The sequence below is a fragment of the Diceros bicornis genome, chromosome 14 (assembly GCF_020826845.1).
Source record: "Diceros bicornis minor isolate mBicDic1 chromosome 14, mDicBic1.mat.cur, whole genome shotgun sequence".
In the NCBI taxonomy this organism is placed as follows: Eukaryota; Metazoa; Chordata; class Mammalia; order Perissodactyla; family Rhinocerotidae; genus Diceros; species Diceros bicornis.
The window spans coordinates 51,559,940-51,585,296 of NC_080753.1; the positions used below are offsets into that span (position 1 = coordinate 51,559,940).

General features: G+C 41.8%; 1 protein-coding gene across 7 annotated transcripts in view; it reads right to left on the bottom strand.

Annotated features, from left to right (window-relative positions):
• Positions 1–25,357, bottom strand: part of JARID2 (jumonji and AT-rich interaction domain containing 2) — a 258,502-nt gene that overhangs the window by 40,993 nt on the left and 192,152 nt on the right. For 6 of the 7 annotated variants that reach the window (XM_058555224.1, XM_058555225.1, XM_058555223.1 and 3 more), the window contains 2 exons: positions 19,736–19,912; positions 15,876–15,941 (listed from right to left, as the gene is read on the bottom strand). In XM_058555224.1, coding sequence (XP_058411207.1) covers positions 15,876–15,941; positions 19,736–19,912 — 243 coding nt within the window. The remainder of the gene's footprint in view (positions 1–15,875; positions 15,942–19,735; positions 19,913–25,357) is intronic. The other variant, XM_058555227.1, reaches the window with a different exon arrangement.

The window sequence follows — 25,357 nt, forward strand, 5'->3', positions numbered from 1 at the left end:
CCACTCCAGGCCCTCCCCACCCCAACTGGGACTTGCAGAATTCCGGGCAGAATTCACCACCTGACCAGGCAGCGGTAAAGGGAAAACTCCTCCTCCTGTGAGTTGAAATCTCTTCCTGCTGGCTTGAAGAAGCACAAATCAAACTCACCCACTCCTGCCGGCCCTCAGACAGCTCAAAAAGGACAGATCTCTTTTGAGGATGCCTCTCGAGACTTATATCTACAGTTCCTTCAACCCTCTCTCTCTCACCTTGATTTGTAAGGATCCTTTAAATTACATTTATGCCTTACAGGTTGCAAACATTTTCCTCTTATTCATCATTTGTTTTTGCATCTGCTGTGGTGTGAAATCTGCTAACCCATTTTTTAAAGTTTTTCTTTGCTTCTCTGCTTAGAAGGCCCTCCCATATTGTCAAATGGTAAAATATTCCTCTAAGTTTCCTAATTGTTTTCTGATTCAATTGCTTAGATTTACTTCTTCAGTCCACTTGTTATTCCTTTGCGTATGGTGTAACAGAGAGATTTACATTTTCCATATCCAGCTTGGATGTGAACCTTGATCTCTAAAGTGCCTCCCAGTACCAGTGATTACATATTGTAAACAGATTTTCAGTACTAAAGTACACCTCATACACAAAATACGGTATATGATCCCGTGTTGTGTGTGGTTCTACTGGATACTCTCAGTTACAGAGAAAATGGAGAGCTTCACACGGCTGGCATTTATTCTAAGTGTAAGGAACTACACATTGTCAGAAGCCATCAATCATGCCCAAGCTGACAGACTGCGCGTGCTGTCAAGACAAGTTAGAAGCAACATCCGTAAGAAGTCATACTTCAGTGTGATTAAAAATCAAGTGAAGGAATATCAATCCAGGCAATTCTTGACCATTCACCCATTTTTTAAAGCAGTGAACACAGTCCCTTCATTAAAACACAGCACAGGAAGTTGTTAGTTTTTTAATCTCAAATATTGCATACTCCTCCATGCTTTGTTACTACCACGAAAAAGTACCGGTTTTATAATTATTTTCTCTTTGTTCGATTAAAGAAAATTTTATTCTATGTGTTTGTCCCCTTTTGTAACACTGAATTATAGAGGTTCAATTCCCAGCCCTGCTGTTTGCAACAGGGCAAGTTATTTAATGCTTAGTTTTACCACCAGTAGATCAAGGGTAAGAGGTGTTCCTGTAAGGAGATTTGCGAAACCTTATTACTGCGGGTTTAAAAGGACCGTCTCAGGTTACTACATAATCAGATTGTGGCAAGATCTCTTCTTGCCTCCTGTCCTCCCTGCAGATCAAGTATGAAGAAGGGCTTCGATACAGCCACGTGGTTGGCCTGAACAGACCCATCTCAGCCTCTCCCATTCACCCCAGCTGCCTCCCAACATCCATTTCATGGGAAAAAGAGGCGTTGCTAATGCCCTTACCGAGGAAAGACAAATAAAACGCTGAAAATACATCCCACATTTTCTACTAGGTTTATGAGTGACTTGTGGGACCCTGAGACCCTTTCAGGGAATCCTCTAGGTTAAAACTATTTTCATAATTATACTAAGACAGTAATTTGCCTTTCTCACTGCACTGATATTTTAATAAGGCGTAAAAACAAAGGTGCATTAGCAGTCAGGGAAATGCTAATCAAAACCACCATGAGACAGCACCTTCACATCCACTAGGATGGTATCCTCCAAAAGACACATAACGGTGAGGACGTGGAGAAATCGTAACCCTCATACACTACGGTGGCAGCATAAAGTGGTGTAGCCACTTTGGAAAACAGGCCAGAAGTTCCTCAAAAGTGAAACAGAGTTACCATAAAACCCAGCAAGTCCACTCCCAGGTATGTACCTAAGACAAATGAAAAATATGCCCACATAAACACTGGTATACAAATGTTTGAAAATATATTAACAATAGGTAAAAACTGGGGGACAAAACCCAAAGGTTCATCAACTGATATTTATATAAACAAATTGGGGTATTATCCATCCATAAAGAGGAATTAAGTACTGATACAGCTCCAGCATGGATGAATCTTGGAAACATCATGGTAAATTAAGAAGCTACCGACAAAAGGTCACATACTGTCTGATCCCATTCATATGAAGTGACCAAAACAGACGAATGCACAGAGACAGAAAGTAGATTAGTAGTTGCCAGGGGTTGAAAGGGTTTTGGGAAAATGGGAATGACTGCTAATGGGTACAAGGTTTTTCGGGGGAAGGTGATGAAAACGTTTTAAAGTTGACTGTGATGATAGTTGCCCAACTCCGTGAATATATTAAAAACTACCGAATTGTACACTTAAGTGGGCAAATTTCATGGTACATGAATTACATCTCAATAAAATTACTCTTTTTTTCAACAATGACAGCAACATAAGGCGGGCAAAGTTGCTGATGTTTTAACACAAATCATTGGCAGTTTCAAACTATACTAATAATTATTGTATTGTTCATGACCAGTTACTAGCAGTTAAAAAAAAGTCAGTTGCATTTAAGGATAATGTAGTACAAATTGTTGAAGGTCTTCTCCTGCATACCAAAATATGATGACTGTTTCTAGGGAAAAGCGTTGGTGTGACTGTTTAAGCTGCAAGCTAGCTGCTTCTTTCATAGAATGTTACTTCTATTTGAAAGAAGCACTGATGTACTTATTTGTCGGCCATTTTCTCAAAAGTGAATAAGGGGAGCCTGTCAAAGAAAATAACTCAATAGTTTTTACTGTCAGTGATAGCATTCACAATTTCAGGCCAAAATTACAATTCTGGAAAACCTTTATCTGCCATCATGAGTTTGACAGCCTCTCCATACTTAAAGACTTTTCTGATGAGGTCAGTGGAGAGGAGATGTGGGATTCTTTGATACTGTACCATTAAAGGTGCTGACAGTTGGAAGAGGTACAACTCAGTGAACCATTATTTTCAAATGATAATATGTTACAAAATTGTCCATGGGTAAGAGATCCACTCAAAGTGGAAGGCAAACTGATGTATTTTAATGTAACCGAGTATGAAAAGTTCATCCCTATGGGTTCAGATTCCCCTAACAACTGACCTTTCAGAAACTACCACTGGATGAGTCAGGGTGCAGTATCAGATAATAACCATCTACTAGGGCTCCTCCCTTCTCCAACTGCATATTTGTCTGAGGCTGATTTTCTTCATATATGCCAACCAAATCTACATATTGCAAGAGACTGATGCAGAAGCAGATGTAAGAATCTAGCTGTCTTCTACTAAGCCAGACATTAAAGCGATTAGCAAAAATGTACAACAATGCAACTCTTCTCACCAATAGCTCTTTGGTTTGGGAATATAGTTACTTTCATAAAAACGTTATTTGTGTTAACATGTAATGGGCTTGTGTTATTTTTAAATTTTCTGTTTTAATTTTAATATGGTAAATACTAATAAATACAATCCACATTAATAAAAGCCTTTTGGGGCCTCACTCAATAGCTATTCACAGTAGAAAGGGATCTTGAGAGCAAAAGCCTGAAAGTGCGGGGCTGCATCACCCTTTCCATGGTTGGTTAGCTACATCATGGTTTCCAGAGGCTTTGATGGACCCTGTACTTATGTCTACACCTACAAACCTCTCAAAAAGCTGAGGCTCTCAGCTGAAGCTACCTAAAAGTTTGAATCCAGAAAAATTTGCTAACTGTTTCACCTTGGGCTGGTGACCTGTCCGAGTCTTAGTTTCCCCATTGACTATCTCATAGAGTTGCTTTGAGGATTCGGTGAGAAAATATTAATCTAGAAAGGGGCTTAGTGGGGCATGAAGCCAGCCTTAGGTAAGCGTTAGCTTGTTAGGGTCACCACACTACTTCCAACAGAGTCATTGGCCAGACATGTAGCACAGCACCACTAGCAACAGTGTTCAGTTCCATATGTCTCCTTTCCAAATGAACCATGGGGCACAGCCAGTTGCTAAACTGGGACTTTAAGGAAATTTGTTACGAGTGACACTGTGGTTAGCCAGCAATATCTTTCTGAGATCTAAGAAAAAACAGATCCTTCATCAGCATCATCTGTACTTAAAACATAATGCACAATTCTTTGGTTCTATCCTGATGCCTTGGAGGAGTCTGACCACCACCAACAACAAACCAACTCCTCAGGAAAATGCTCTGGAAAGTAAAGCCCTGCAAATCAAAGACAAATCTGTGGGCTTCTAGGGTTACAGACAAGAAAGCTGGACCAGAGGGGAGAGGGAGGCATGTGCCATTAACACAGTAAATCAAAACTGCTTGCTCTGTGAACTACAGCACTGTATTCCACTGCAGATTATTGTGATCAGATCATCGGAAAAGGAGAAAGTTTTCAAAAATACAAAAATTTAAAATTGAGTAAAATTAACTTTGATTGCAAACAAAGAGAGAGTTTCCAAATGAATCTACTTTCTGTCACCATTTTGCTGTTTTACAGCAGCAATAGACCCAAATGGCAAACACAGCCAAAAAGTCAAATCATGTGCTCAATGGGAAGTGGGAGGGGCAGATGGGGCGAAGACGATGGAGCCAGAGACAAGGTATATTTTGTCCTCAACAGCTCATTAATTTTAAGTGTCGTGGGAAGCTGCCAGTTTTACCCCTCGAAGTAATTATCTTTTGTCTTAATTTGTAAGATTCTTGAGAAGGGGAAAGGAAAAAACATTCACTCTCCCAGGGAAAGACTAAATAAACCCTGTGAACATGAGACAGAAAGACAGAGAAAGTTAGATGCATAGAGGACCTATGCACACAGTCCCCAATTAAAAGGAATAATTGGACTTGTTTCTTTAAGGAGAGAAAAAAAGCATTTATCACAGTGAGCCACATTAGGAAATTGTATTGTACCCAGATACAAACAGCTTTACATTAATGAACAGAGACAAATTTATTGATTTGTATACACATACTCTGAAAGTTAAATGGCCTATAGACAAGTGTTTTCACACCACAGCAAGCAAAATCTTTAAATCCAAAGGCTGATATTTTCATTTCAGGCCACTTCATGCCTGAGAAGATAAGATTTGCTCTCAATAAGGGATGAAAAAGAAACGGGCAAGAGGTTACTTTAGAAACATCTTGAACAGCGAACAGCAACGCCGCAATCATTTGAAAGGCGGAAAGCTACCCTTTCCAAGGAGGAGCCCACATTTATAGCTCCAGGGAGTCTGTACTACAGGATGTTCCTCATATAAGCTCTGTTCACACAGTTAGATCCCGACGTGATTCCTGCGAGAAATCCATAAGGCAGACTATGACAAGCCAATCATAAGGTCTTTAAAACCCTCACTACATACATGACCTCTTGGAGGGCTGTGATTTCTAGCTCCCAGATCACCAAACACATCTGTGCCTCAATTCCCTCAACTATAAGACAACTGCCTCCCCTTATCTGCCCTCCAGGAATCACTGAAGAATTCAAAATAAAGTATATAAAATGCTTTGTGTTCTTCAGAGAAAGGAATTATGCAAATATAAGAAGGTTGATCTTTTTAAAAGCTCCTGCTGCCATGGTGAAGACAAGACCCACATTTGAAAACAGTAATTCCCTTCAAACAGGACTGTCGAGGCCAGCGCGTCCACTTCCGCCTGTCTCCACGCCCTTCCTGTATCCAGATGCCCTGATCTTGCTAATTATCCGTGCTAGTCAGGGCACCTCATCTGAACACCAGGAGACAATCCTGACATTTTATATTAGGTGGCTAGGAAACAGAAGTCCTTGCTTGGCGTCTGACAAAAGTTATATGGTATCCTGAGATGACTCAGAACAGACCTGAGCTAACAGCATTCTGAAGCCTTTACCTCCTTGAAAGGGAAATATGGATGTGAGCCATTCCAGAGCCGGACTGAAATGTCTGCCAGCAGAGACACAAAGGACAAGAAGGAAAGAATGAGCAGAAGGCCTGAAGACTGGACTAACCCCAAAATCATATAAAATAAGACTTGCTCCCAGCCTAACCCCCAAAACACATCGAAGGGACAAAAAAACAAGTCATTGTAAATAAAGAAGAATGTATCACAAAAAGGAAAGAGAAGCACGCCAAGTTTCTGATCTTGAGCCAGACATTTAAACGTAAGCTTCGTGTCATTACACGGCATCCCTACTTGGGGAAGACAGACTCCATCAACTGGCTGGCAGTAAAGCCTTGTTACTGTACAAAAGCTGCACTTGCTCCCTGGAGCTAGTTCAACTTGGAGTCACTATTGTCTGCAAACAATGGAATGTCTGCCAACCTGTGCCAACACTTCAAAAGGACGTTCATGCCGCGTGTGTGAGTGCTGTAACTGGGCTCGCCCTGGGCAAAAACAGCTCCACTAACTTAGCTACAGCACTCATGTGTAAAACTGGGAAAGCAGCAAGGACGTGTTTAGGTCAGCAGAAGCTCCATTATACTGTCGCAGCGCAGCTCACATTGGGAGCTGACAAGAACCCTACAGCAGCCTCCGTGCTGCACCCTGACTCCAGTATCACAAGCAAGTTCTACTGGCTTACATGGTGTTTGTAAAACCCGCTGTAATTTCTACACAGTGAAATCTCCCTACCACTTTGGTTATACACATAAAATAGGAAAGAATTCTATAAGCAGAGTTTTCAAAGCAAATTGAATTTTCTATGGAAGAATTTTAATTCTCTAAGTCATAGAATATCTTTTTCAATCAAAATTTGGTTGCCACAGTCCCAAGACGTAAAACTGTGAATACATTATGTGTAATGATGTAAAATAACTAACAGAGTTGGATAGATTTTCCATTTAAACATATTTCTTACATATGTTCCTATGTAAGAATATATGTTCCTAATAACTTCTGATACTAAAGTTTAAAAGGGCCTATGACCTTTATGAGAAAATAAAGGTTGGGCCAAGAGAAAGACCATAAATCAGGATGAATGGTTTCTGTCATTGAAAAGTGGTTTCCTGGCCCACTTGGCCCCCAAAGGAGCCAAGGAAAGGATGAGACTGATGGCCTGATGGTGACTAACCCCCCCAGCCCCCCCGACTGTGGCCACATCGGTTGGCTCTAAGGCATCTCCATTCTCCAACGGGCCAGAGGGCACCCAGCAGAGGACGTTCAGGCAATGGCCTTTTGGGACAACGAGCAGGGGGCTGAGAGGGCTGTCATGCTTTATCACTCTCAAGAAACAAGACAGAGTACAGAACTATGGGTTATACTCAGAAGAGGACATGCATTAACTTTTGAACAAATGAATAGTGTTTTTGCAGTTTGGGGTTTCATAAAACCCTGTATGGTCAACAACAGACCGCATATGCAATGGTGGTCCCGTAAGATTAGTACCATAGAGCCTAGGTGTGTAGTAGGCTATACAATCTAGGTCCGTGTAAGTCACTCTACGATGTTCGCATGATGATGAAATCGCCCAACGACGCATTTCTCAGAATGTATCCCCATCGTTAAACAACACAAGACTGTATTCAAGGGGATGAATTCTAAAAGACCAACCACATTTGAAGTCAGTGATAAGACTTCTGGCCCATCTTTGGATCTGAACAAGGAAGCTGTAACTACTCACAACACACTGGGAGAGAGAGATCTTGAAAATGTGCACAAGAGTTAAATTGGAAGGCACCCCATATACACAGTCAATTATACAAGTTATAGAAGAATTGGTAATTTTCAGAATAAAAATATTAGTACAGAAAAACTAAATACAGAAATATTTGCATTGTAGGAAGGGTTGTTTTCAAGGTTCTCCAAAAAAAGTATTGTGAATCCACTATGCTATCACATACACCTCCACTCACCCTCCAGGAAACAAATGACTTTCAAAAATTCTATGAGCACATTTTATAGTCTCTGGGAACAGCACGACTTCCCAAGTGACTAAAAAGTCCCCTTAAGACAGGCCAGGTGAATTTAGCTGAAAATATTAAATACTGACCAGTTTGGTGAACAGTTCAGTAATTCAATTTAGGATTGTGGGGGAGGAGGGGAAGTGACTGCTAATGGGCATGGTGTTTCATTTTGAAGTAATGAAAACCATCTCTCTCCCAGGGTGTTGTGAATGTGTATACTATAAACACATCCCAGCCAATTATGAACAACAAAAATAATTAAAGATTCCAAAATCTAATACCTTATATTAATTTCTTTAGAACTGCACAGTATTAGAGTTCTTTAGAAGAAAGAATGATGGGGTGCGAGGCCAGTAACAGGATAGTAGCCAGCCTCCACTGTTTGAGAACTTACCAAGTGCCAGGCACTGTCCATCTGTCACTCATTTAGTCCTAACAGATTTTAGTTTATCTTTAATAAGCTATAATTCACATATTATGTAATTTGCCCATTGAAAGGGTACCATCCAATGGAGTTTTGCATGTTCATGGAGTTGTGCAAGCATTATGATGATGTCAGTTTAAAACGTTTTCATCACCCCAAAATGAAACACCATGCCCATTTGCAGTCACTTCCCCTCCTCCCACCCAACCCGATCCTGATGGAAAAAGCTGGGTGTTACAAGCATATTACAAACAGGGAAACTGAGGCTTAAAAAGGTTAAACAGTTGGCCCAAGGACACCTGGTTAGGAAGACATAGCTGAGCCAGGAGCTTCTCTTCTCCACCACCAGACGCCTCGCCTAGTGGGCTGTCCCGGAAATCTGTATGAGCATCTCACCACAGAGGAGAGGGGCTCTTCCCAGGAGGAGACATCCCCAAACCAAAACACAAGAGGGGCTGGCCCACGGTCCTAAAGTGTGCGTGTCCCTAAGGTCCTGCATGGACCAGTGGAATAAGTGCTTAAGGAAAATGAAAAGAAACAGGGAAAAGCTGATTATACTGATGGACAGGTGTTATTGGGGACCTTCTACCACGCTTGGAACAGCTCATTCTCGTAAGATCAATAATGCCACACTCACAGTGGTAAAGTGATTTCGGGGGTGGGGGGAGTGGCCTGAGGAAGATTAGCCCTGAGCTAACATCTGTGTCCATCTTCCCCTTTTTTTTTATGTGTGGGATGCCTGCCACAGCATGGCTTGATGAGCCGTGTACAGATCCGTGCCCAGGATCCGAAGCTGCGAACCCTGGGCTGCTGAAGTGGAGCGCGTGAATTTAACCACTACACCACTGGGCCAGCCCCCTCACGGTGTTAAGAGTCACCTCTCAGAGAGCCCTCACTGTGTGCCAGGCATTTAAACACACTAACTTTCCAAGCTTCTCTTATCAATTACAAAGTTGTTCTAGGCTTCCAAATGTTTTCAAACACATGTGGTGTTAAGGATAATAGCCAACAGGCAATTTGTACCAGCCATAAAGTCTTCCAACATGTAGTGACTCATTTAGCTCTCACAAAAACCTATGAAAAAGCCACTCCTATTACCTTTTCTTCAAAAGTAAGAAAACTAAAACACAGAAAACTGGACCAAAGTTGCAGCCATAAATGGGAAGACGAGAGCCAGCCCCGTGCTCTCCACCACTATGCCAAGTGGTCCTGCAGAAGTGGCGGATGGTTAGGAACAGATACTTTCTAACCTGACTCTACATGTACTACTGCTCTTAAAACACATGCTCCCAGCCCAGAGCCCAACTTTTTGGAATATTCACTTGCCTCAACAGGAAAAGAAATGGAGCTGCCAAGTTAAAAATAGTAAAGAAGATATGCTATGAAAACGTCAATTAAAAAAAAGCATTTGTCAGCTAGAGAGTGTCTCCTCACTGAGCACGGCCATGGCAAGACACACTGACCCTGCCTGCACCCCCGCCCTCCACCAGCCAGACGGAGAGGGGGCTAAAAGCACCTGGAAGGCAACCACAGAGCAGAAATGCGGTACACGCATCCAAATGACTGCTTTTCGGCCCTTACACAACATGCCCCCGGTGTGAATCCAAAAGCAATTAAATCATTCCAGCTGGGAGGCCAATGGTATGTTGTTTAAAAAGTCTTCTGAGAAACGTCCCTCTTCAGAAAGGGATGAGCACAAAAAGGGACCATGGTCTCCGCTCTTCCTTCCATCGTTCATACACACACAAACTCATTTATAGAAAACGTGGCGACGCGAGCAATGAACTTTCACCAGGTTCTCCTTTGCAAAGGACGATGAGGCCTCACCACAATGACAACGCCGAGGAAAAATCAAAGCCAAATTCATTCCAAACAAATGGATTAATTCCTCCAGTCCACCTCACTTACCCCATTGGAAAAAACAACCAATGATGAGAACTTTTCAAAAACTAGGCAAGTTTCAAATATCAACTTGTAATATAAATACCCACAAGGCAGTGTTTTGATTGTGTTGTTTTGTTTCCAAACCGTGATTACCTAAGGGCTCTATTGTTAGGATTATTGAGGTTCTGTGTATGTAAGAGTATTCTGGAAACTGAAGAGCTATCGAAATAGAAGTTGCTGGAGGCATTGTTATTGTAACCCGTAAGTGTTAACCCAAGGTTAAAAGCGTGGGGGATGCAGTCCATATCATTTCAAATCATGTATTTTAATAAACAAGTCCATTTCCATTAGGATGCTCAGTGAATTATAAATGAGAACATAAGAGTCCTGTGTAATGTTTACGAAACTGAACATCTGCCCGGGGACACCAGACTCTTATAGGAGACTATTGGGGTCAGGGCTCCCACCCCCAGGAAGACGAGTGCTGTCACAGACAGACTCAATTAGACACAACCGTAGCCCAGTGTCAGGGGGCGAGGCAGGAGCGCGTTCTCTCTTGGCACCTCCTTCCCTGAGCCAGGCCACTGCTCTGGAGGGAACCCTGTGGCTTCACTCACGGTCAAGCATGGGGAGAAACAAGATAAAGGGACCACCACCAGCAGTCTGGATTCTAGTTTCTTCAAACTAGCACAGCCTAAATAAAACTAATCCTGGACATGCAGCCTAATCAGGGTTTTTGGCCAGAGCCAGGCCAGTATAAAGTATTAGTTTTCCACATTTTGTCTTCTGTGCATTTATGTTTTCCCCAGATTTCAGCAAGGGTGATCCCCATGGGGTAGCATATAGATGTTGCTGATTTCCCGACTCACCTCAACATCTCCACCACGCAAAATAGGGAAAGCGCCACGCTAACAAGAGAAACACCCTGTTGGGGAGAAGCATGAAAAAGCAGCTTGCTCTCCACTTTATCACGTGAAAAAGCCAACAATTCTGAGGACCTGCTTGACCACACAATGACTACGCTCTCATCCTTGTTCTTTCTGTTAGAAAATCGATTTTAACACCTGTACATTCTTCACCGAAGTCAGAAAAATAAAAGGAAATGGAGACAATCTGTCCCTAGATTTTACTATTTGGAAAGGGAGGCATGAGCAGGGAAAGGGAGAGCCCTCATCTCATTCACAAACTGGACCCAACCTTTTCATTCTGTGCAGTCAGAGAACTTACGAGTGCAGTCAGAGAACTTACGAGAATCTCAAGAGTGGTTCTTTTCTTGCTTATGCTCATCAGCGCCCTCTAAAATCAGAGAACGGGGGGAGGGGTGGGAGAAGCTCGCGAAGCAGGACAAGAGCATCTTGGGTCTCCCAGTGTCGCAGGTGTCACACTGCAGGGCCCTCTGACACATTCTGGGGAGTGGCGAGTCCACCTGCTCACCCGCGAGGCTTGAAACCCTCTGACACCAGCCCGCTGTTCATGAGGGACAATTAGGCATCGGCGCCCTACACATCTATCTAATCAAGCTGGGAGCTCTGCAGGAGCTCTCAGAAGCTGAACAGGAAAGGTTCAATTTTCTGAACATGAACAAGGCCTCCTCTGAACTCCAGACAGAAGAAATAAAGCCGGTTGGGGCAGGTCCTGGGTGAGCCTGGGGTCAAGCATTTTCCTCTTAATCACCTATCATCTACCCACTTTCTTTAAAGATAAAACTGCTGGGCCAACGTCATGCCAACAGACCAGGTAAACACCTTCTGTACTCCCACCGAGAACTCTCTATTACAAGTGAACCCTCCAGGAGTATCTGTTTTATTCTGTTGTCACATATCACATCTAAACAACCCCTTTTATAACTGATAGGTACCCATAATGAAATCCTATCACAAGGAATTGCAAGGAATTCTGCTCTGTATTCACCAAGAAATGGGTCTCAGTAAAAGCAAAGCAGGAAAGACAACTTCTAGCTGCCACAGGAATTGTTGCCAGCGTCTGATCTGTATTTATTAAATGTGAAAGCAGAGCTCTTAGTGATCCCCTCCTGACCACGCGGAGGATTCCTGTGTAAACAACTCAGGTCCGGGGGTTTCCAGCTGACCTTCTCATACTCTGGAGGAGGCACAGTGTACCAATGGGTTATAACAGGGGCAAGAAGAGTCTGGATTGGAATGTGAAGGAGTTGAAAACTGGGTGGGATATAAATGTTTTCAATTTGAAAAAGGCAATCTCAGGGAAAGAAGACTGGATTATAGGGAACAGAGTTTTAGTTAGGGCTCTTCACTCAGCCAAACAGGTGACCTTGGGAAAGCCACTTTTCTTGCACACACAGCTACGCCGGTCATCCACTAGAAGAGATCTCAATGGTAACCATTCCTGCACATGAAACAGGCAGTAAGGGTTTCTTTGTGCTGGGATATAAATGAATGAATGAACAAACGAATGCTAATCCACTCCATCCTGCTCATTTCATGGAAGGGGAAATTAAGAATCAGAGAAGTTAAATGCTTCACCCAGGAACACACAGCTAATTAGTTAGTAGCTTTAAAAGAGGCATGACCAGGGGCTGGTCCAGTGGCACGAGCGGTTAAGTGTGCATGCTCTGCTGCGGCGGCCCGGGGTTTGCCGGTTCGGATCCTATGCACGCACCAAGGCACTGCTTGTCAAACCATGCTACAGTGGCGTCCCATATAAAGTGGAGGAAGATGGGCATGGATGATAGCCCAGGGCCAGTCTTCTTCAGCAAAAAAAAAAAAAAAAAAAAGAGGATGATTGGCAGATGTTAGCTCAGGGCTGATCTTCCTCACACAAAAAAATAAATAAATAAAAAATAAAAGAGGCATGAACAAAGCTCCTGGGGACAACGTGATGCTGATAAAGACCTTTGTAGGAACTGAACAGACAAAAAAGACCAAACGTGTTGTAAACTTGGTATTACAGTACAATTTCAATGATCTAGAAATGGTTGGGGATCTAGAAATGGTTGGGGAAGGAGCAATACTGAACATGGGATCACTCCACAGCCGAATACTCACTTTTCAAAGATTACTACATTTTAATTGTACCACGTGTCACTGACGAGCTTCTAATATCAATAACTCCTTTCTCCACTGTTGAAAATAGTACCTTCAGGAACATCCTTACGTCCTCCTGCCTGGGGACTTACTCCCAAGCATCTCTAGGACTTGCATAGTAAACTGCTGATGGCGGTTCGTTTCCTTGTCATCTGCCTTCTTTATATAAGAGAGGATGTAGAATCGAGAGGGTGACTGACACAGCACACCTAACCCGTGGTGAGAGCTCAGTGTTTTTCTGAAATACTGACCGAATCTGAGGCTGAAGCTGGCCTTCTCCAAAGCTAACTATTCTTTTCTTTCATTTTCTTTTTCTTTTCACCTTTTGATTTCTCTTTTTCAACAAAACCACCATCTTGCTCCGGGTCACCTGAAATTGGAGGAGCATTCCTAACAGCCTCTTCACTTCTGAGCTGGCTTCAACTCACTCGCCTCCACTGGCCTCACAGAGAAGACTGCAATCCTGTGGGTTTTCACTATTTGGCTTCCAAAGACATGAACGCCATGTGGCAAGAGCACCAGGAGACCCAAGCAGAGCTGCATAGTGGCCTGTGGAGCTGGCTTTTCGACGCTGTCTACTGCCTGTGAGAGTGGGAACTCCACCATCACAGCATACTCTACCCAGCACAAAGCGCAACTGCTCACACTCTCATCCTCACAACAGAATGTGTATGGGTCCAGAGGCATTTCAGAAACTTTGACTCTTGGCTGCAACCTGCCACTGTGGGTGACGGGTTCAAGACATCGGATCTTCCACTTCCTCAAGACACCTGCCCTGACCACCGCACAAGGACTCTGTTGTCGAGAAGGTGGATTCTAAAGAGATAAGGTAGGTGAACACATCCTGCAAACTCTAGTATTCTTATTGTCATGCATGGAAAACAGCCGTCCACCACGCCCTCTCACAAAGGAGCAGATTTCTAAGAGAACATTTCCTAAAATAAAATCAGAGAAGCCACCCATGAACTATGAACATATCTAGCTATGCAGTTAACAGAGAGCCTACACAAACATCTCACTTAATCACCACCTAACAGATGAGGAGCCTCAGGCTGAGAAATATTAAGCAACTTGCTAGCAATTGTTGAAGGCAGAATTCAAAGCCAGGTGGGCCAGAGTCTGAGGCCTGTATTTTGAATCACTGTGCTATTCACTCCTCAGTGCCTCATCACCTCGTTTTATTATCAACGCCAAAGGTCAAAGGCTGACAACTAAACTGGAATAAGCCAGAATGACTCAAGAGCAGGAAACTTCAACTGATTCACTCACAGCCTCACCCCACATCAGTAGAGCACATAGAGCACTGTAGACTGACTGGAGACCTACATTTCCAATTGCATTTGTATTTCCACTGACACCAAGCCATCCCTGTGTGTCAATTATCTCGGTCTGATTTGACATTTCCACTTCATTCAAATGACGTTTCCCTGATTAAAACCTCAGAATCATGTAAAGGTTAGTGCAGTAGTCTCTTCAAGGTGTTTCTGCCTCTAAGCTGTGACCATTTCAATCTCTCTTTCAAAATACTATCCTCGTTCATCTTTCCAAAATACAAATGTGATCACAGCACACCTTTGCCAAAAAAAGTCCTTTCCTTTAAGAAGGAAGAGGAAGAGGCAAAGAGAGAAAGGATCAACATTGTGACCTTTGCATTAGATGACTCCCTGACACTAAAACTCGGGTCATACTTTCTTTTCATATGATCTTACAAAAGATTTGGTACTTCGATGTCTGAAAAGTGAAAACAAACTCACAAACCCATGAACATACACAAAATAGAGCCCAAACAAACACTTGAGTACCTCAGCTGCTTGTCCCCAACGGCCCCTTCCTATCAAGGACGTCTGTACCTGGGTGTGAGGGGAGTGTTAAAGTCATACAGACAAGTGGCATGACACAATTAGGGGACACACCAGAAGTGACAGGAAGCAAGTATGTGAGCAACACAAACTGATGGCGGAGGGGGATGCGGGGGGCGGGGGGTGGTTACATGAACCAGACATTAAAACCTGTGTGACCAGGAGAAACACATGGCTAGAGCCTGAATGCCTTGGGGCATTTCTGACGAGTTCGCCAGGAAGCATCCCACACCCTAAGCTCCTTGAAGGAAGAGCCTAGATGCCTTGTTCATCCAGGTTATCTTCCAAAGTACTACAACTAGCACAGGGTCTTACACTCATTTTTCACATGCACAGAAGTTAAAATTCTTTTACGTCAGATGCAAAAATTAATTCCATAAGTGGTTAACATGGCAAGATCCTACCCTTAAAGAGTCTACGATTATGTCTTAGTACTTTTCCCAGTAAAATGATTTCTAAAGCTCCCTTTCAAATCCTCCACAAATACAGCCATTTCAGGAACATGCAAACACAAAATCTCTAACACTTTCGGGCATTAGCATTTGCAGAAAAGGCACAAACTCCTTTTGCTTTTATAATGGAGTTGGTTTGGTGCTTCTATTTGACTTGTTTGATCCTTTTGAACACTCCAAAGTAGAAGGACTTTACTGACTACGGTGTTCGTTGAGGATATAAGAGGATGTGAAAGGTCTTCGTGCCCATGGCAACAACAAGAAAACCTCAGACAACATAAAAATTCATACTTTCCTAGGGGGCTACTGAAGAGCAGATGAACTGAATTCCAGAGGGAAATGCACACGGGGGCTGAGGGACTGGTGTGGGAATGGGCACACTTACCGTCGTCTGAGAGACTATGCAGGGATGAGGCTGGGGCTTTAACAGTATGGGACTGCATACCGGAGTCTGGAAGACACCCAAACACAAGGACAGATCACTCTGGCCTGCAGTTATCTCCCTCTCATCCATCCCCCAAAGTTTAGCTGTGTGCATAGCCCCATGGGTTCTCACTAAGATGGGTTCTGGGACTTTATTGGAGTTGAATCTGAAAGCAAACTTTGGAAGTGCAGCCAACCCCTTCCCAGCTCAAATACTGACATGATCTAAAAGGCAGAGGCTTGGGTGTTGGGGGTTGAATTAATCACAGAGGAACTCAATGTAACTAAAGACATAAGCCAACCACTTGAGGAGAAATCAGAGCGGTCAGCCCCTCATCTAAACTGCCAAAAAAGGAAAGAGCTTCACTCCTTGGGAAACAAAAAATTATACTGTAGAATATGGCACACTACTATACACTATATCTGAATATAATAAAAAAAGAAAAGAATACAAGACATAAATAGGACCCATAATCAAGAAAACAGTCATTAAAAGTAGACCTGTAGGTAACAGAGTTATTAGAATTAGCAGGTAGGGACTTTATAAGGGCCTTGCAACTTTGGTCTCTACAAGTCTGAGTAAGGAAAGCACAGAAGTGTTGGTAAGTACGAGTGGAGTTACTGTGCTGATGAAGCCCAGCTGGCCTGGGTATGCTCCCTATTGCTCCTATATCTTACTCATGCTGTATCTCAAGAAAGTACAGGAGAGGACAGCAGAGGCGGGAAGGGAGAGGAAAAGGAGCAAGAGAAGAGGGAGTACAAGAGCAAACTCAGAAAAGGCAGTAAGAGGGGCTATGTGGGTTCTCACACCTCAGACCCCCCATCTAGTCCTTCCACACTAGAACCAAGGACACACACTATCCTATGCTGGCCCCATTGAAGAGACATAAAAATTCATCAGTACACAAAAAGAACCCAAGAGTATTGCTGACAATGTTTGAAATAACAAGCGAATCCTCATGAAAATTTTAAAACCTTCTTAATTGCCACAATATTTTTTTAGTCACACATCACTGTTTAAAATAGTAAAATCTCACAACATTTTCAAAAATCAGAAGTTTGCCTGTGTGTACATGCATATGTAGATATATGTATCTACAGATAGAGACAGATACCCTTTCCTTCACTCCTAATGACAATGCGAGTGGGAAATGCAAAACTGTTATCCTCTTGCCTCAGATGACAGAACACAGGCAATTCCTTCACTCTCATCTCACCCCCTTCACAGAACTCCCTGTCATGTGCTGCCAGATACTCACTGCCCCTTCATATGATCCCTCCGCAGCTCACCTAAGAAGAGAATTCAAGATAATAAGATCCAAACGTAGAGAAGATGACAACTGTTGATGCTGGAAGTTGAATCTGAGAAAACTATCTAGTGAACCAACAAGCTCAAGCAAGATGGGAAAAGGAAGGAGTTGGGGAGCCCACCACAACTGCACGGGTACACATGGAATTAATTCACCCGATTAACATGACTGAGGAATTCACCTATCAATCACAGTAAGAGAACCAAAATTAACATCTCAAGGAACCACTCTGATATTGTACTGATGAAATATGTCTATCATATATAGACACAGAAACTAACAGATGAGTCTAACTTCATGTTTTGCTCATATTTATTATTTATTCTTGATTCATACTGAACCAAAAGTAAAACTCAAAAATCAAATACCTTCTCAAGAATTTTAAAAAAAAGATCCCCGCAAGTCTCCTTCCTTGCTTCATTCTATCTCAGAAAGCTCATCCATTCTGTCTGCTTCATCCAGCTGCGGCTCCGAGATCAATTCCCAGTCTATTCTCTATAGTTCTCCTGTCTGTCCTTCACCATCACTGCAAACTTAGATGATAAAGTTCTTAACTCCTCCCCCATCAACTCCCTTCCTAATTCCCGTTCTATTACCTTCAACCCTGCCTCTCCAGGCAGTTGTGAAAAGCTGATCATTTATGCTTCAAAATGCCTCTTGCACTCCTGTGAAACACTGTATGTTCTCCAGTCCAGCCTCCCTTCAGCTGTTTTCTGGCTAGAACTTTTGGACTCTCATCATCTTTCATTTCAGACTAAACTCGGTTGGAGGAGGAATCATTCTGAACTTGATCTATGTCATCTTACTTCCACATCTAAAATCATCAAGAGTGCCCTATTCTCTACATTTGAATTTTTCCTCCTGCCTAGCATAGCATGTATTAGCAACTCTATCCTGTGGCTCCCAGTTACCCCTAAGCACACCTGCCACACTGGTGGGTCCGTATGCCACCAGCCGACAACTAGGCCACACTGCACATTCCACAGTTTACGTGGAATTGAACAGTTCATGAATTTCCCTAAAAAGTTCACCTCTACACCTGTACCTGTATTCCAACTCATATATGCAGCTGTTTCAACTATCAAGATTCCTGATAACCACAATCGCAGGTAAAAAAAAAACTTTCTCCTGAAAGGGTAAAACTAAGTCACCATTTTTAATTATGCACTGGGAGTGTAAACCCTGTCTCCCCAACTAAACTGTAAGTCCTTAAAAGGGGGTCACGTCTTTACTACCTCTAAATGCCACTGAAACACAGCCATAAGCAAGAGGCAGGAGAGATGAACAACCATTAAACTGACAAGGCAGAACTGCCCAACAATAACGAAAGCAGGACCCGGACTCCCATCACGTCTAAGCTTTGCTTGTCCTGAGCCTCTATTTCCCATCAAATCCAGAAAGACAAGTGGTAGCCCAGTGCACATCAGTGGAGGGAAAAACAAAAGTGAGAAACTTTCCTTTGCCTCGATCACTTATCGACAGCACTGATTTTCTGCCTTTTGTAGATGGGGACTTTCTACCTCACAGGGTCTCTGTGAGTCCTACATGAAATACATCATCTAGAAGAGAACCTGTAGGAACTCAACAGAAAACAGCCATAATATCTCCCTACCCCATTCGCTCTGCTTCACTCTCCTTTTCTTTCCTCTTTTCTTACGTCCTTTCCCCCATCTCATGCTAATCCGAATGGTTATCAAGTCTTCTCAACACTACCCCCGTAAAATTTCTGTATCTACCTCCTCATTTTTAAACTTATATCCTCCTCTTTATATTGCCATAACCAACTTGTAGTTCCTTGTTACCTACGGCCAGGTAACTGTCTGTAATTACAGCCTTCCGATGTGTTTCCTCTTCTTCAAGTCATTTCCCTTTATGGAATCCTCATAATTGACGCCAGCTTTACCTTTTCAGAACACAACTCCAATTAAGTTACTTCTCTTTTGAAAAACCACTGGACATTTTCCACAGCCAACTTATTTAAATAGTTTCTTCTCTCTGATACCAACCTTTTGTCCTCCTCCTCCTCTACACTATAGTACTTGAGGAAAAAAATCAGTCTAATTCATAATATGTATGCATTTACTTTATTTCATATGCTGAATAATGGTTCTTTGTACATTCTCTCCACCTGCTAAAAATCACAAATAAGGTGATCACAACAGTTTCTTGAAACTCATGAAATCTTCTTGATCATCCCTATTTAGCTGTGATCTCTTCCTCTTCTGATTCTATTATCTGCAGCTCTTATGGAATTTATCATCATCTCCACAACGTAAGAATATCTATATTCATCTTAACAATCAATTCATCTAGAACATACTGACTGCGCTTTGTTACTCTCTTTGCCCTTAAACGTGTCTGGCACTTAGAGAAGTATCCAGAACTACCTTTGCCACTAACCAGCTGTGAAGCCTTCATCTTCATCTTCTTCTCAACAGATGATCTATGCCAGTTCTCTCACCCAAAGCTTTGGATTTTACCTTTTTTTGCCCAAATTCAATAGCAGACGTACCATGCCCGTTGTGAACGTGCTTGTGGGTTTTTCCTTTCCTGGGGGTTGACTGGCATGAAGATGAAGCATTGTTGGTGGCTGTTTTGACGTCTTCCGTCTCATCATCTTCCTCCTCGACGTCCTCCTCGTCCTGAGAGCTTCCGAAATATACCATGCTGTTGGGCAGCGCAGGAGAACCTGGTGGGTTTAAGAAAGAGGCTCATAAACACAGGCCCTGATCCTCACTCCTTCCAGAAGGAGAACTAAAAATGAAAGCATTTATTGAGTTACAAAACCAAATCCTCATGACTAAGGCGATAAAACAAAGCTATTCATCTCTACTGCCATTTTTAATTTATTTTTCAAATATCCCCCAGGAAATATAACTCCACCTGTGTCCTTTTAACAGATTTCAAGCAAAATCTCCCAGCAGGGGGATGATGCCATTCACCAAACATAACAAATCGCAATTTAAAAAATCTCATCTGAATAGTTCTTGGGAGGGGAGAAAACTAAAAACTACCAAGGACTGAACTGAGCAAGAAAAATCAATAAAATAAAAAACATCTACCCACAGTGTGGAGTAAGAAAGACTATTCTGGGTTATGCCCTTAACTCACTAGACTTAAAAATACAAATTTAAGGGCTGGCCCCGTGGCTTAGCGGTTAAGTGCGTGCGCTCCGCAGCTGGCGGCCCAGGTTCAGATCCCAGGCGCGCACCGACGCACCACTTCTCCAGCCATGCTGAGGCCGCGTCCCACATGCAGCAGCTAGAAGGATGTGCAGCTATGACATACAACTATCTACTGGGGCTTTGGGGGAAAAAAAAAAAAATAAATAAAATTATTAAAAAAAAAAAAAAAAAATACAAATTTAAGCAAATGAATTTAAAAGTGAAAGAAGAATCAGAGAGAAGTGGTAAAAACAGAAAATAGTGTTTCCTTACATATGGTCATTTGTCTTGTATTTATATGGGGTGAACGACAGACGTGGATTCCCAAAAATCATAATATATTTGGAAGCTACTTTGATATTATGATCAGGTTAATAGCATGTAAAATTATTAAATTAAATTCCTACACAGGACTATCTAAAAGTGATGGATTTAAAATAAAAAAAAAGGGCCGGCCCCGTGGCTTAGCAGTTAAGTGCGCGCGCTCCACTGCTGGCGGCCCGGGGTTCGGATTCTGGGCACGCACTGACGCAGCGCTTCTCCAGCCATGCTGAGGCTGCGTCCCACATACAGCAACTAGAAGGATGTGCAACTATGACATACAACTATCCACTGGGGCTTTGGGGGTAACAATAAATAAATAAAGTTTAACAACAAAAAAAAAAACCCAAAAAACTCCTCATAGAAGAACCCATTTTCCTCATTCCTTTATACCTTAACCTCCCCATCCCCAAATGTTTTCGTTTCTGAGCTTATCATAGAGCAATAACACCAAAAAATAAGTTCAATATTATAAAGATGGACAATACAGTTCTTCCTTATCAAATAATGACAATTTAGAAGTAGATCAGTGAACTCACTCGTGTATTGTTTGGGACAAAGAAAATCCCCCAAATTAATTTTCTGCAACAACTTCAATCTCTTTCCCATTAAGTATTTTTGGGAGAGCTACTACCAAGTAGCAGAACTAATAAATGTGAAATTCATTTCTTCTCTTGTTCACTTTCCTGTGAATGTGCTAACACTCTAGTAACATCAAGAAAGATACAAGTAACCAATTTGCTCTCTTTCACAAACAGAGATCTCAAACTTCAAACACAATGGTTAAAACCATTCCTATCCAACTTCGGGGCTATGCACTCTAACATGGAGATGGAAATGAACTAGCACCAATAGGAAGCTGAAGTGGCAAACCAAATACGCATGTCACAGGAATGCAAAGACAAAACAGATACCTCCAGTCCCTTTCCTTTTGTTGCAGTCATGACCTACCAATATCCAAAAACCCTAAAGGTTATGTGGTTTTCATCTCCAACCCACTAGGTGGAGATGAAGGATCCAAACGGATGTATGTGGCAAAAAGACCCTCTGTGGATAGTAGAATTGCATATAGTTTGACAATCGCCATTTCCTTTGTTTTGTTTTCACCTCTTTGATCATTTCTAACTAGAAGCACGTTTTCAACAGAAGAAAGATTCTTAAACGTGACACAGATTTTGGGGAAAATAATTTAATCAAATAGGAGTTAGAGATGAAATAAAAGAAGGAAATATCTAGCCATATTTCCACTGGAACATCATCTTTACTCTTGTCCCAAGTGGTTTTACAACTAGGACAAGACTGACTGGCAAAGAGGAGACATCACCCTTCCTAGCTTCGTAGTCAGAGGTTTTCAATCAGGACTCACCATTCACAGGTAAAATACCACACTGTTTGGATCCTTCTTTCCTATATCTAACTTTTGAGGTACTTCAGAAAAAGCAGGAGAAACTTTATTTCAACACTCAAAAGAGACTTTGAGTAAAAATTTAAAAAACAAATTTATTTCACCATAGGCTCCACTTCATTCTAGCATGTAACATGACTTAAGGTAACATGTTACATGCTGTCAGACAGACACAGCAGAGAATGTCAATCCTTGGAAATTTCGGACTCGGCAGTTAAAATTTCCCTCTTCAATAAAATGAAAGGATATAGGTTAAACAATCTCTTCAAGTTCCTTCCAGATGAAAATATCCACGTCAAATTTCTTCTAAAGAAGAGCCTGCCTACACTCTATCTTGGACACACTGACTTGCAATTAAAATCAGAAAGTTGGATTAGTAATAAGAAGAGCAGGTGTTTGTGTAGATCCTGTGGTAACTTCTGTAGCCGGCTCTGCCACCTATTGGAGGGAAGTAGCAAAGCGACAAGGGAAGGGTTAAGGGGATATGTTTCAGGAAGTAAGCCCTTACCCCTCTGCTTTCCTTCTTCTCCCCACAGCAGAAAATGCAACAAACTCTGCAACTCAGGCCATTTGGGAGTAACGTGAAAATAGGGGAAAGTAAAGATTGATAAAAATATTCTGTTTCAAAGAGAATCTGGTAAAATCTATGTGGAACACACAAGGAATGAACTTCACTTACAAAATCTGTTGAGGATTTTTTGAAACTCAAACCTTGAGTAAGCAGCATGAAGCAACAATCATATTCCTTACACAAGATTTTGAGAGAATGAGATGAACATCAGGTTTATGTTCCAAAGAATGAAAATGGAGAAAATGTCTAAAAGCTCAGTTCAGGATCCAAGTTTCACTAATATCCAAAGAAACCATATAGAGTAATTTCGTCAAAATTACTTCAAAACAAAAACAGAAAACAACCAATCTTATAATGTATTTGCTTAAACAGCTTCTCAGCAAATATAAATAAACAGGTGTAACCTGCTAGGTATTCTAAAAGAAAGTCAGAGGCTAATGTAAGAGAAAAGTCAGATAGGAAATACACGAGCACGGAGGAATAGGGGGTGTTTCCAAGGGACTGACTCTCAACCCAAAACTTCTGATAATACAAGTCCTTCCAATGTAACTGGTTCTGCAGTCAGAGGTGGAAAAGGACACGATTTCTTCTCAGTATGGAGGCATGGAGGATAAAAGCAAATTGCCTTTACCCAAAAGGTGACCTGGGTTCATGTTGGTCTGGACCTAAAGGTCAAGTGTCAACCAAGAAAAAAAGGTACTAAAGTGTTCTCAAACCAAATGGGGAATGAAGAAGCTGGCATGATAAAGGCAAGGAAAACCTCCGGGAGAAGGAATAAGTGGAAGGAAAGGACCAATGCTCAACAGTAATCAATCTCAGGTGGAGAGGTCACTTAACTACTAATAGAGGCAAGAAGATGTCCTTAGTTCAAATATCAGGCTTGCACGAATTCTCCCATTTGGCAGGTGCCTCTCATTATGGACAACCCATCTCTCCCTGGGTATTGCCTCACTATCCTTTTAGGCCTCGTTCAAGAAGCCACTGCCAATCCATAACCTGTCCACCAGGAGTGGCCTCGTGAACTATTAGCTTCTCCCCTAGAAGGAACAGACCTCCAGAATTTTACTGGGCACCCTCATACCTGTACATCTCCATAACCTTGCAGTCAAAATGAAGCAAGTAGAAAAGACTGAATCCAACTGAGTCTAACGCCATTTACTCCAAAGCTATCCCTACCCTGTGGCTATTGTAAATCCTCTAAGACCTTGCTCACAAGTCTATTTGCAAAGTAATGGAGAGGCCAAGCTAGCACTGCAGACCAGGAAAACCACAGCATTGGCAAAAATGAAGCAAAAGGAGCTTCTTTATCTCATTAAGACAAAACCAGTAAGATCATCTTATATTTTATGCCACAGTAAAAATAACCAAGTTGACAGAGAAACACTGTTATATGCTAATACCTGGAAAATAACTATATAACACCCTCAAGCACATAGAAGATAACAAAAATCATCTGAGAAACCAAAACTAGTATATGGACATTCATATAGTGTATTTATTTCTTCTTAGTCTACACACAAGCTTGATTATCTGATTTACAAATTTAGAGGAGGAAGAATCTGCTAGACACAAAAAAAGATGAAGGAAAGGATATTTTAAAACCATAAAAGCACAGCTGTCTGGGTTATTTATCACTGGAGAAAATCCTATATTCCTCAGTGTAAAATGGGTGAATGCATATATTACATAATCATATTGATGCTTTGTCAACAGAAAGTTAAATTGATATTTAGTATTTGAAAATAGAAGAGTGTATGTGTTTTTAAATTTCTCATTAAAAATAGTCTGCAACTTATAGATCCTGGCACATAAGAGGTAAACTTCATCTCTAGAAAATTTATTAGGGAATGTCTTTCCTCCAAATGTCAGATGAAGTAAACTTTTGAAAGGCTCGTTGTGGGTCCAAGCCTTCAGGAAAACGGGAAGGTAGCTACATACAGGGATGAAAGTAACAGGGAGAGTGAGCTGCGAAATGGGGGATTCATATCTTGCAAATGCTTTCTAAAAAAAGAGCTTCCCGTTCCACAGCAGGGCTCACCTAGAAGCTGCTGCAAAACACCAGCAAAGACATGCAAACAATGGGGTCTCAGAAAGGGCTCAGCAGACTCATTCAGAGTCACGCCCTGGTGTCTGTTGAGGATGAGTTGAGGTACAAGTCCCATTCACTACGATAATTACCAAGTGAGAGGCTGACATCCCACAGAACTACATCACAAGTCTCCTTTACAAACTCTAGTTTTAGACAAGTAATCAATGAAAGGTGAATGTTTTAAGAGGATTAAGGATGGCGTGGGGTATTTTGGGGGGGGCTGGAGGAGGGATTTTTACATCCAATAAATTATAAAAATGTATTTAGTATATACGGTTTTCTATTAAAATTACAGGCAGATTTTCTCTCCTGATTATTCAAGTGCATTAGCAAATGTGAAAAAAAATCTGAACTTGGATCAGATAAGTGGAGTTGGGAGTACAGAACGCATCTGCGCTTTGCCAAAGCCGTATTTCATTACTTTTCAGAATTAGCTGGCAATGTCTCCACAATATTTACTGAAGTGAAAACCAAATGTTTTCATCTGGACAAAAATCAAACTGTGGTATGTTATAACCACAACAGAAATCACTTTAATCCAAAAACTTGCTTTCTCTAATTTGGGCTGTGGTTTCTATAAAATT